Source organism: Octopus sinensis, linkage group LG9 (genome assembly GCF_006345805.1).
Source record: "Octopus sinensis linkage group LG9, ASM634580v1, whole genome shotgun sequence".
In the NCBI taxonomy this organism is placed as follows: domain Eukaryota; kingdom Metazoa; phylum Mollusca; class Cephalopoda; order Octopoda; family Octopodidae; genus Octopus; species Octopus sinensis.
Window position 1 is genome coordinate 90,025,944 of NC_043005.1, and position 13,875 is coordinate 90,039,818.

The following is a 13,875-nucleotide window of genomic DNA, read 5'->3' on the forward strand; positions in this document are numbered from 1 at the left end:
GCCATCTCTATCTTTTCAGTGTTCTGTAGTGATGGGGACACAAAGTTTGGATGATGAATGCGTCTCTAAGCTTCTTCAAAAGGTCTAAGCGGTTGGGAGGGCTAATACATATAAGAAACAGTTAACAATAGGTACAGAAAAAGAATATGAGCAGTATATTGGATAAGTACTATCCCTTAGTTGGTTGGTTTCCCAACCTCTAACTCACACAGAAATATACATACATACATATATATATATATATATATATATATATATATATATATATATATATATATATATATATATATATATATATAGGGAATAAATCCAAACTTACAGGGAAAAATTAAATTTAGGATTAAATCCAATTTTATAGCATAAATTTATTATATTATATTATATTAAATTAGAGATAAAACCACTATTAGGCAAATCAAACAGTGAAAAACATAAGCCAAAACATAAAATTAATTTAAAAATATAAAAGTTCCGGCAACCCCGACCAAGCTTGCTTGATGAGGAGGGTGTTTATTGGACACCCTGCGGGATGAAAAACAAAACCCGTCAAAGGGCGGAGGAACTCTTGAGAGTCAACGGCAATCCGATAAATATCTTAAGGCTGTATCATGCGCGGGGACATAGAAATAATCGGACTGAATACCCGATCGCGCGGTTAAACCATTGGGAGTGAAGAACTCCTAGCCTTTGTTAGGGCATCCTTCTAGGAGAAGGTAACTCACGTAACTGGGATAACTCCGATATAAAACCTGCGGCTCAGTGGTTACCGATGATGTTGACTTGTTCTTCTCTTCGGATTATGGCTGCTGTTGTTTAGTGAGTGGGATTGACTCAGTGCACAGCCTTTCCTCACTTTAAAAAAAATCTTCTTGCACAGGCATTGCACGATAACATCAATGATTAAGCTTTGTGCAATGGCCATACTCGATAACGAGGAGGCAGCCACCATGTATGTATGTATGTATGTATGTATGTATGTATGTATGTATGTATGTATGTATGTATGTGTATGTATGTATGTATGTATGTATGTATATGTATGTATGTATGTATGTATGTATGTATGCGGAAACATATATATGTTGTCATCATTTTTCTTTTTCATCATTGTTTCAAATTCCAGCTGCTGAAGTCTCTTCGGCGAACAATAGAATGAAAACTACGGTTGTCGCTCACATGCTGTTTGCCGCCGGACTGCTGATCGTTTCTCTGCTGACTTACTTTGTGAGGACCTGGAAGATTTTGATAATCATAATATCAATCCCGTCACTGGTGTTCGCTATCGTCTATGTCTGGTAGGTATGAAGGTATGTAAGGGTGGGTGGGTGTGTGGCTGACTGGCTGGATGGATGTGTGCATGTACATATGTGTGTATTGATGCATGTATTTATGTACGACTTGGTGTATGTATGGCTAGGTGTATGCACTGTGAGTACATGAATGTAAGGGTGCATAGATTGATATATATATATACATATATATATATATATATATATATATATATATGGACGTATGTGTGAGTAGATAGATGGATGTGTGTGTGTCTGCATGTATGTACAACTCGTCACATAGTTGGCGGCTAAACTTGCAACCCTAACAAGCTTGCTTGGGAAGGTGGGTGGGGGTAAGGTGGGGATTTATGTCGGACACCCTCCAGGATGAGAAACATAAACCCATCAAAGGGCAGTTGGGGGTGAGGAACCCTTAGTCTTTGTTTAGATATCTCTCTAGGTAAAGCAAACCTCTGATCTAACACCTGTATCTTCGTCTGAATCCAATTTTGCAGAGAAAGCATTCGTTGTTTATGGACGGGTACTTTAGGACGCTTTAAATATAGACTTCACTTGATTTTTAACAGGTGTGGCTGTGTGGTAAGAAGTTTGCTTCCCAACTGCATGGTTCTGGGTTCAGTCTCATTGTATGGCACATTCAACGAATGTCTATCTATCTCCCTATCTACCAATCTATCGATCTACCAATATCTTTATGTTTGTATGTATGTATGTATGTATGTATGTGAATATGTGTACGTATATATGTGTGTATATGCGGTTGTATTGATGAGATTTTCCGTTTTTTATTTGCAAGTTTCCTAGACGAGTCTCCCCGATGGCTCCTCAATAAAAAGAGAACAAAAGATGCCAACTTAATTCTTAGCAACATCGCCAAACTGAATAAAACAGTTTTGCCTCAAACACAAATCGTCAACATTTCCTCATCGAACAAGAATAAAGTAGAAATCTGGAAAATGTTTACCATTCCTCAGCTTCTAAAACGGACCTTAATTTTGATGTTAAACTGGTAAGTGATATTACATTTACCATTTTCTGTGTATTCTATATCTTTTATCGTTTACTTGTTTCTCTCATCTGACTGCGGCCATGCTGGGGCACCGCCTTGAAAATGTTTTAGTTGAATTAATTGAGCCCAGAACTTTGTTTATGCCTGGTGCTTATTCTATTGGTTTATTTTTAACCATTAAGTTATGGGGACATAAACAAACCAACACTGGTCATTAAGTAGAGGTGGGTGACAGACACATACGCAAAGACACACATATAGCTATGTATGTACGTATATATTAATAATGTAAGCAGACTTAGTAGTTGGAAAAACCGTCTAAGGAATAAGAATATCCGTTATTACTACCTGTATAAATTATCTGTTTACCCTGGGCATGGATATGAAAGCATACTATGATCAAAGAATACAGGCAATAACAAAATAAACAAGAGTTTTATCAGGAATCAAATTTAAATTAAGCAGAAAATGGAGAAAATGTTTGATCAAGAAACAAATTGACTACCATCGTTGTATTAAAAAATAATAACTGAAGGTAGCCAGTTTGTTTGTTGATCAAAAGGTTCCTTTATTTTCTGCTAAATTTATATATATATATATATATATATATATATATATATATATATATATATATATATATATATATATATATATATATATATATATAGTATGTATGTATTCATGTATATATATTAATATTTGATTAATGAGAGAAACAGAATATGGAATTTACGGGAATGTTTATTAATCACTACAGTTGTTTCGACCCGTCAAGCATTCGTCCCTTTTCGCTGGGATTCCGAGCATTAGTTTTAGGTATATCCAATGGTGTAGATGTGTCTCCTCAGCTGATTTCAATAGGTATCTCGCTAAAATAAATTCTGTTTCGCAAGATTTCTTCCTGGTCTTCGTATATAGAAATGGCAAATTAGGGGCCATCCCACATAAACATGTCTCTTGTTCTTCCATACAAACTTCCTGTTTGATCTAATTTAAAATTTAATGATAAAATTTCATGTTAATTTGTGCTCCAAACACCAGCTTAGTTATGGGTAAGTTTTTTCATTAAATTCTTCATTATTTTCAAAGTTCATTCAAATAGAATTAACGTATTTTAGCAAATACATGATAAAAGTGTTGAATCTGAATAAGCTTTCTGATGCCTATAAAAGTATGTTATCAAAGTATTAGCCACTCTTTGGCAGGTTTCTGGTCAAGCCTGTAGCAGTGGAGACTTTCGGCATTCTCAGCCCCTGGACGACATCCCTGCTCACCACTATCTGGGAGAACACCTTTTCTACTTTGTCTGCTGGGACCATGAGGCAAACTGACAAACCTTTTTAGGTATTTCTTTGCTGTGAGGAAGAGGAAGGATATGATGATTTAGGCAGGGCCCTTCATCAAATTTAGAAAACTATTTCACTAAGAATTACCGAAGGCTAACAAGTGTCAGACAATGCAGACAAATCAGTGAATTCTGCTAATCACGAAATATTTTCTACTCCATAAACATAAACACTCACACACATAAACCAAAAATGGACACATACACATACAAACCATCTACTCACTATTTATCCAACGCACTAAAGTTGCCCCTCAATTGGCTCTCATTGGCTAACTCTGTCTCAGCTGTTGAGTTGTCTTAGTTGTCTATATTAGACAGTTAGTTGTATAACTTTACTTGCTGTTGGTCTCAACGTTCAAATTATCATAATTCTCTCTAAGAAATTACGCAAACATCTAACCAGGGTTTGATCAGCAATTTTTGTGCATTTTTGTACGTTATATAAACTGTTTTATTTCTTTTATATAGGGCAACTGTGAGCTTGGTATATTACGGCCTTTCTCTTAATGTTGGCAAATTGTATGGCAATCTCTATGTGAATTTTTTTTTGAATTCGGTTGTCGAGTTTCCGGGCTATACTCTGTGCATCCTTTTGTTAAATCGTGTTGGAAGAAAAAAAATGCATGCTAGCGTCATGGTTTTGGCCGGAGTCACTTGTATCGCTGGAATATTTCCCGTCCTCTATGGCACTAAAGGTAAACAAATCATTATTATTATCATTATTACTTTTTATCACAGGTTTTGTTGGAACTCCTGGAGTCATGCATACGTAGCGGGTTTGCTGCCTGCAGCTTACGGTACCATGGTATGATTACCTCCGCTTAGCGAAGGTGACGGTATTGTTTTCAATCGTGTTTCTTCGTTTGTTTGTTTATTTGTCCGTGGACAAGAAATCTGAAGAACCGCTGGATGGGATTCGAATGAGACTTTCAGGGATGTTTGGTCTCGGGACTGGCATGAACTGATTAGATTTTGGGATCGATCCAGTACCGGACAAGGATTCCGGATTATTTTTCCTGTATTTTTTCTTTTATTTATTATTTGAGAGCGGTCGGGTTCATTTTTAGTATTCTCGTTTGTGAAAGCAGTCGAGTTTATTTCAGATATTCTCATTTTAAAGATCATCTCCGGCTAATTGTTGAGAGGACGTTGATGTTGCTATGGCAGAGGTTTGCGCTCTCTGAGTGCTCTTGTTGTTGTTATTATTATTATTATTATTATTATTATTATTATTATTATTATTATTATTATTATTATTATTACTATTACTATTACTATTACTACTACTACTACTACTACTACTACTACTACTACTACTACTACTACTACTACTATTACTATTGCTATTGCTATTACTATTACTATTACTATTACTATTACTATTACTATTATTATTATTATTATTATTATTATTATTATTATTATTATTTTTATTATTATTATTATTTTTATTATTATTATTATTATTATTATTATTATTATCATCATGATCATCATTATTGAGTGAGTGAGAGAGCAGTGCCTGCCATCAAAGTGACACTGGAGTAAAATATACGAAGCCCAGTATACCCATCATGACTACCCGTCTGATAAGGGTACACCAGGCACATGCATCACAACCATATGTGTGCGACATGGTGATCTCATATCAAGATAAACAGCACATGACCTTGCAGGTGGGGCCCAGTTAGAATATTCTTCTGGTCGAGTAGCCCATCCCGCTCAAAAGGTCTCTGAATAAGGGTTGTTTAAGGATGTTGAAAGAACCACCCATGTTTCCAAAGGTGAATTATTCAAACCCCGAAGAATTCCTCTCAACACATGGCTGTGATGCTCCTCCACTACTTCTGCTCGTGATCAGAGATGCACATATCGTCAGCCACTAAGGGACATGCTCAACTGGTTACGGTCAAACAACTGACAAGCAAATCTGTGGTATTGAGCAGAATATTTGTTGTAGCCCATCTTTTATACCAAGACAAAACAATGTACATGGTAATACTTCCAATCAGTTAAGATCAAAAGCCACGAGAGCCACTGCCTGGTACTACATTGTTCATGGCTTATTATTTTTCTTATTCTATGTTTGACTTTTGCTTTATGTTTGTACAAGCTGGCTCCAAGTCTCACCCAGAGACCTCAAGAGTCAACAGGTTGGAAGTTCACGTTGTTGTTATGCCTAGTGTGCCATATATTTGCGGGGTTTTTTTGGTGTTGTACTAGTGAATGTCTAATACATAAATTTTAATAAAACGTTTCTTTTAAACCTTGGGATTACATAGAGAGTATTTTGCGTAGGATATGAGCAGTTCCCATGAGCACTATCTTTTGAATTTCTGCCATTTTGGGGTTTCCTGGTATCTGAGTTAGGTAGCAATCATCCCCTTTCGCTATCATTCCCAGGGCACCTATGACAACAGGTATTGTTTTAGTCTTCAGGTTCCACATTTTGCTGATTTCTATTTCAAGATCTTTATATTTGCTCAGTTTTTGGTAGGTCTTGACAGATACGTTTATATCGATTGGGACAGTCATATCAATGAGGAGGCATGTTCTTTGTCTGAAGTCTTTCAATAAGATGTCTGGCCTATTTGCATCTATCTTTCTGTCAGTTTGAATGGTGAAGTTCCAGAGGAGTGAGATGTGGTCATTTTCAAGCACTGGAAGTAGATTGTGTTCCCACCAGTTTTTTTCATGGGACAAATCCAGGTTTTTGCAACTTACCCAGTGAATATATTGTGCAGCTCTATCATGCCTGTTGATGTACTCTGTAGGCGCTAGAAGACTGCATTTGGAGACAACGTGACCAATGGTTTCATTTTGTTGTCGGCATACACGACATGTTGGGATACTGCTGTTCTTTAATATGTTGGCCTGGTAGTTTCTTGCTGGTAGGCATTGATCTTGAGCTGCTATGATAAATCCTTCTGTTTCAGATTTTAAGCCAGAGGCCATTAGCCATTGATGGGTCATGGCTTTGTCAATATCTGCATTATTCGCTCTCTTTGGGTATTTCCCATAGAGAGGTTTTTCTTGCCATTTATTATTCAGAATATCTAAGGCCGCAGTTTTGGCACGGGTTTTCATGCGCCTAGCTTTTTCTGTGCTTGTTTCTTGTATGTCTATCTCTAATTCCGAAATTTGTTGTATTCGGAATTCCCTTAGATATTCCTTTGCCTGTTTTGTTACTGAGTATGATGCTTTCTTGTTTTTATGTTTTGAGACAAGTTTTAACATCCAGTCCTCAGACTTTTTCAGGTAGGTGTCTAGGCCAATTGTAGCAATCTTCATTGTTATTGCCAGTTTTAAAAGACCGCGGCCTCCCTCTTTTCTTGGCAGATAAAGTCGTTCTGTATCTGTATTAGGGTGGTGCATTCTATGCATTGTCAACAGTTTTCGTATTTTCCTGTCGAGCTGACATATTTCAGTAATTGACCAGTTAACGATATTGAAACTGTAAGTCACGACTGGTATGGCTAATGCATTGATCGCTTCGATCCTGTTTCTTGCATTCAGCTCTGTCTTGAGTATTGCTCTCACTCTTCGATAACATTCTCTCCTGATCCTTTCCTTCATTTCTGAATGCCTTATTCCGTTCCCTTCAATTACCCCTAGGTACTTGTAGCTCTCCGCTGGGTCTAGTTCTTTTATAACATTCTGCTGATCAAGGTTAACGTTAGATGTTTCTGTCATTTTTCCTTTGATAAAAGTAGCTTTTGCACATTTATTGAGGCCGAATTGCATTCTGATGTCGTCACTGAATTGTTCGACTATCGCTAGTAAGCCCTTGAGTTGTTGGTCATTTTTTGCAAAAAGCTTTAAATCATCCATGTAAATGAGATGATTTATATTTTTATCAAACATTTTATACCCGTACTGCGCGTCATTGAGCAGTTTTGAGAGAGGTATTAAGGCTAAACAAAAGAGGAGTGGTGACAGTGAGTCACCCTGGAAAATGCCACATGAAATTTTTACATCACCAGCATTTAGGGATTCATTGTCACTGTTCAGAGTTAGTGTGGTTCTCCATGATCTCATACTTACAGTGAAAAGGTTTCGCAGAGTAGGTGCTATCTTATACATTTCCAGGCATTTCCTAATCCAGCTATGTGGTAGGCTATCAAAAGCCTTTTTATAGTCTATCCAGGCTATTGATAAGTTTTTGTGTCGTTTGTGACAATCTTCTAAGATCATCTTATTGATGAGTAGTTGATCTTTACAGCCGTAGGATCCACGTTTACATCCTTTCTGTTCATTATGGAATATGCTGCTGTCTGTTAAAAAACTATAAGTATATTCCGTCAGGACAGATGTTAGCGTTTTATACATAGTTGTTAAGCAAGTTTTGGGTCTATAGTTTTTAGGCTCATTTGTTTCTTCACGTTTTGGAAGCAGGAATGTTAACCCATTAACTAGCCAAGAAGGCATCCTACTAGGGTGTTGCAAAACATCATTGTACAGTTCTGTTAGCAGTTCATGGCTCTCTGGGAAGGCATTCAGCCAGAAGTTAGGTATTTTATCCTTTCCTGGAGACTTCCATTTGCTTGACCACCTGAGAGCAGATCTTATATCTTCTAACTTGACACCCTCCCACTTTTGCTCTTCTAAGGAGTCCAGTTCTGTAGATATTCTGTCAATCCAGGGGGCCTTTTCGTTGTGTGTTTTTTCTTCTGCCCAAATTTTATTCCAAAATCCCTGCACTTCTTCTTTTGATGGTACAGACCTTACAGTAAACGCTGTTTTTCCTATCTTCCTGTAAAAATTCTTGGGGTTATTTTTGAACATGTTGTTGTCCTTGAAAAATCTAACACGCTTTTCATACCTCACTATGCGGGCAGCTTTGGCAGATACCTTTTGTTTGATGGTTTCTATGGTGGCATCAATATCAAGTATAGTTTTCATATTGTATTTTTTCAGTAATTTTTGGGTTTTTGTAGGTTTGGTAGTCTTGTGAACCTTAAGGTTTTTCAAATATTCAATGTCAGATCTAAATAGTTTAATTTGTTGTTGCAAACGCTCTTGCCAAGAAGGCTTTTTGTGGGAATGTTGCCGTTTTCTAATCTTTACACTACATAGGATCGTTGAGATTTTTGTGGATGCATAGTATAGGTGGTTGAGATTTGTGATATCAACATCATTAGCTGAAATTATATCCTTAAGTGCAAGCCGGATTTTACCAATTATTTTCATGTTTTGGTTAGAGTTGCGGATTTTAGGGAGTGTATCACGTTCATCCATGCTGGTTTCTTTAATTTTCAGCCATTCAATCATGATCTGGTTTTTTAGCTCATGTAGTTTTGTTGGGTCAATATTTGTGTGACTTTCTTTATCTATTTGATGTTCATCTGTCTTAGTGTTTATGATTGGTTCAGGGAGTATTTCACTTTGCCTATCACTTATAACTAACTCTTTCAATCCTTACTTTGTTTTTATCAGCCCTGGGCTGGTCTATAATTATTTCCTCTGTATTATCTTCTGTAGCTGCAGCTTCGTTCATTTTATCCGATATTTCTTATCTAACTTGATCAATCTCTACTTCAGTCAGTAATTTTTTTTTATAATGTTTCTTCTGACGTTGGCAAGTTTGTTACTGTCTATGTAGGGTCTTACTTCAGGGTGTTTCTGTCTCCAGTTTAAGTATTTTTGTACAGTGTTAGATTTATCTGTAGGGAAATATATGGCATGGTAGAAGGCAGCAAGAACTTCTTTATTATCTTCCCTAGACCATTTTTCCTTCTTTTTCTTTTGATTATTCGGTGATGAGCATGGATGGCCATCTGTTGGAATATTCCGGTTGTGGGGTACGTCCAGCTCCTGTGTGTTGGGAAGATTTGATCCAGTAGCTGATTTTTCAATCAGAATTTGGTTCAATTTTCGAGTACGTGATCTTTTGTAATCCGCGCGACGACCAATGCGGTTTATAGTTTGATTTGTTGACATTGAAGCATGACGAGCTTCCACTCTTACATTAGGAGATGGATCTGTCAGTTTAGGGTTCTCTACACGTAAGCATTGCTCGTAGCGCAGCTTCTTAAGGCTAGCAGATCTGTATTCGTCTGTATATTTTGTTGATAGTTTTATCTCCGAATATTTTTTCCTTCTCTTCCTTTTTTCCTCTCTCTTTCTTTCTTTCTCCTTCTTCCCCTTTTTCCTTCCTTCTTTTCCCTTCCTCTTTTAAACTTAAAAGGCTCACTCTGCCTGTATTAGTTCGAAATAATGAGAATAAAATACGGAGAAAAAAAGAAAAAAAGGGATCTGTCAGTTATTATTGTTGTTACTATCACCATCCCCATCATCACCATCATCATCATCATCAACATCACCATCACCATCATCATCATCAATGATATTGTTTTATGTGTAGTCACAGCAGTATCTTATTATTGTTTTTTTTTTTCACCATCATCACCCCTACTGCCATTGTGTGGGGGAGTAGTTGGTTAAAGAGGTCATGTTCTATGGGTCTATAAATAGATTCAGCAGATGGTGGAGAGCCGAATAGACAAAGGATTATTATTATTATTATTATTATTATTATTATTATTATTATTATTATTATTATTATTCAGTAGTTTTACTTTTATCACGTGCTTCCGCTGCACCTCCGAACGCAGCTCTCTGTGTCTTGGGTATGTGCTGTGGTTTACTATGATGCTCTTATGGTTACTGTATTGGAAGTGTTTTACATAGGATGTGTCCAGTGCCTAGTAGTGCTATTTTCTGTTTTTTGCATTGAGCTCCATTTTCTGTATCAATCCACCTCATCTGTAGTATCCTTTTTTTATTTTGTCATTCATTTGTGTGTGTTGTATCGTATCTAGTTCAGTGATTCCTAAGTATTTGTATGCCTGGCTTTGGTCTAATTCTCTCTTATTTTCTTAATCTAGTGTGATGTTGCTACTCTTAACTAGTTTTCCTATTTCCAAAGTTACTTTGATACATTTTCCTGAGCCAAATTTCATGCTTATTTTTTTGGTAAATCCATGTACTGTCTGTACTAATGTTTCCAGCTGTTTATCATTTGTATCATACAGTTTTAGGTCATCCACGTATAAAAGGCTGCTGATTGTTTTGTCGTAACATTTGTATCCACATCCAGTTCTGTTTAGCAAGTTAGAGAAAGGTGTCAGTACCAAGCAGAAAAGGGGTGGAGAGAGCGAGTCTCCCTGGAATATTCCTCTTCTAATGAGAATGGCTTTGGTTTTTATGAGTCCTTCTTTTGTTTGGAACTGTAGCAGTGTCTGCTATTTATTCATGGAATGTGTTATATATCTTATGATTACTGGTGCTACCTCGTTCATGGTCGAAATGAGTTTCATTTTTGTGTGGGTGGAAAGAGAGAGAGAAGGGTGGAGAGAGAGAGAGAGAAAGAAAGAAAGAGATTGATTGATTGGTTGACGAAGTTTAACTAAACTTAGAATGGTGTAACAATATATCATAATTATATATATGCATATATCATTATATATCATCATCGTCATTATTTAACGTCTACTTTCCAAGCTGGCATAGACTGAACGGTTTGACTGATGACTGGCAAGCCAGTAGGCTGCATTCAGGATCCAGTTTGTTTTGGCAAGGTTTCCACGGCTGGATGCCCTTCCTAACGCCAACCACCCCGAGAGTGTAGTGGGCGCTTTTCAAATGCCACTGGCACGGGGTCCAGTCAGATAGCACTGGCATCGATCACGCTCGAATGGTACACTTTACGTACCGCCGGCACTAGTGCGGACGATGTCATGTTTGATGTCATGGGGAGCCCACATATTGAAATTATGTACTGCTTGGTCAGCCATTGTCATTTTGATTTTACCTGAGAATTATATTAAGGGTCCACATGTCTGTGAAATACCGAAAAGGATTTTTTGTTGTTTTTACTTAAGAATTCTGTCTTTTATCTTTTTTCTTTTTCAGCCCATCGATGGATGTTAACGGCCAGTTCGATATTAGGCCGTTTGTTTATCACTGCAAGTTTTGCAATTGTGTATTTATACACTTTGGAATTATACCCAACTTGTATAAGAAACGGTGCATTGGGGGCTTTGTCCACCTTTGCACGTGTTGGTGGGGCTTTGGCACCTTACATTCTCAACTTTGTAAGTATTTAGATTCTTTCAGACTTGCTATTTGTTTTGTTGTTCGCCCCTTTTGTTAGTCCATCCATCATGGAACCAGCACAACTAGTAAAGAGACAGAGCTAGGCTTACCTTTCTATGGATTTACATAACAACATACGAATAAGGAAATATTATCCATCAGACCAGGCACAATGGCTATAAACATATTTGTTACCGTATTTGGGATGAAATACACTGTATTTGTTTCAAAGAATTTAGTAAAATAGCTGAGCCTTTTCTTACCACATTCCTGAAATACACAGCATTTGTTTTAATTAATTTTGAAATAACGAAGAATTTAGTGGAATAACTTTGTCATTATTAAGCTGCTACTTCAGGTGGTGAGATGGCAGAATCATTAACAGACTGGAACAAATTCTTGGCAGCATTTCGTCCGTCTTTACATTCAGAGTTGAAATTCCACTGAGGTCAACGTTGCTTTTCATCCTTTCGGGATCGATAAAATAAGTACCAGTTAGATATTGGGGTTGATGTAGTTGACCTACCCCAACTCACTCGAAATTGCTGGCCTTGTGCCACAATTTGAAACTGTTGTTATTGTGCTACTTGGAACAATAAAACAAACTCACTCTGCCTTTTTCTTGTCCAGTCGGACATCTTTTATTTCTCCTTTGCGTTACTCCACACTTGTCTGTCTGCTAGACCCCGACTTTCTTTTTCTTGTATATGCATTATTATTATTGTTTGTATATGTATTAGCTTGTTGTTGTGTATGTATTACTTTTTTTGTCTTCATTTGTCCTTAATGCCATATTCTCTTTATTTATCTCACTTTTTGTCCCTCATCCGTCCACAAACAGTCTCCTCTCGAATTACTTTTATCCATTTTCGTTTTTCCATTTCCGTATCCCCTTTTTCATCTTTATTTGTCCGTCCCATTTCGTCTTGTCATGTTCTGGTTAAACTTCCATCAAGTACTCTTGCTGGTTGCCTCCAGGGTGGAAGAAATATTATCAATAATGGCACAAAATTGCACCCGACCCCTTGGTCGATAACTGATGAGGAGTTAGTGACTTTCTGTGTTTCTTCTCCATTCATCTAAGCATTTGGTATACGTTTTTCAACCTCATCTTCCGCTTCTTTTTTTCCATTCGTTTATTTGTTACGATAAGTGTTTGACTTCTGATAACATTATTCACGTAACGCAACGCACCCACTATTTTTTGCACACACACACATACATATATATGTGTTTTATATATATATATATATATATATATACATACACACACACACATATATGCTGAAATTAAAACAGGATGGTCATGGTGGGAACACCGCTGACCATGAGTATGCTTGTTCAGTAATGATCTGGCGCCAAACAACAACAAAATAAACAAAACATGTATTTTATTTGCTGTTTCTTTTCCTGTTGTTTTTTTCTCTTAGTCAGATTTTGTTCCTGGCAAGGTTGGTCAAATACTGCCGATGGTTCTTATGGGAGCACTTTCCATAATCGCGGGGCTATTTTCATTGTTGTTACCCGAAACAAACAACCGGAAAATGATGGACAACTTCAATGATGTGACCAAATCTGGAAAACTGGAGTTCGCGTAGGTGTCTCTTAAATGATTTAAACATCATTAACGTCATCATCACCGTCAGTAGTAGCATCATGATTCTCATCATCATCATCATTAATATCATTGTCATCAACATAAACATCACCAATATAATTATCATCGCTATCATTATCATTTGCCACATCATTACCATCATCATCATCATCATCATCATCATCATCATCATCATCATCATCATCACGTTATCATCATTATCATCATCATAACCATCACCATCAGCTGCATAATAATTATCATCACCATCATCATCATTATGAACAAAGAAATGTGAATATATATATATATGTGTGTGTGTGTGTGTGTGTATGTATGTATGTATAAATATACATATATATGTATATATCTTTACATATATATATATGCATACATATATATATATATATATATATATATATATATATATATATATATACTGACACAAATATATATATATATGTGTATATATATATATATATACATATATATATATGCAGATAAATATGTATATGTATATATATGTATATAT

The 13,875-nt window shown here is 36.5% G+C and overlaps 1 protein-coding gene across 4 annotated transcripts in view; it reads left to right on the plus strand.

Annotated features, from left to right (window-relative positions):
* The window catches only part of LOC115215469 (organic cation transporter protein-like), a 104,432-nt gene that overhangs the window by 86,507 nt on the left and 4,050 nt on the right, over window positions 1–13,875 (plus strand). For 2 of the 4 annotated variants that reach the window (XM_036506090.1, XM_036506089.1), the window contains exons 5-9: window positions 1,124–1,295; window positions 2,089–2,301; window positions 4,118–4,344; window positions 11,564–11,745; window positions 13,177–13,340. In XM_036506090.1, coding sequence (XP_036361983.1) covers window positions 1,124–1,295; window positions 2,089–2,301; window positions 4,118–4,344; window positions 11,564–11,745; window positions 13,177–13,340 — 958 coding nt within the window. The remainder of the gene's footprint in view (window positions 1–1,123; window positions 1,296–2,088; window positions 2,302–4,117; window positions 4,345–11,563; window positions 11,746–13,176; window positions 13,341–13,875) is intronic. The other 2 variants (XM_036506092.1, XM_036506091.1) reach the window with 1 other exon arrangement.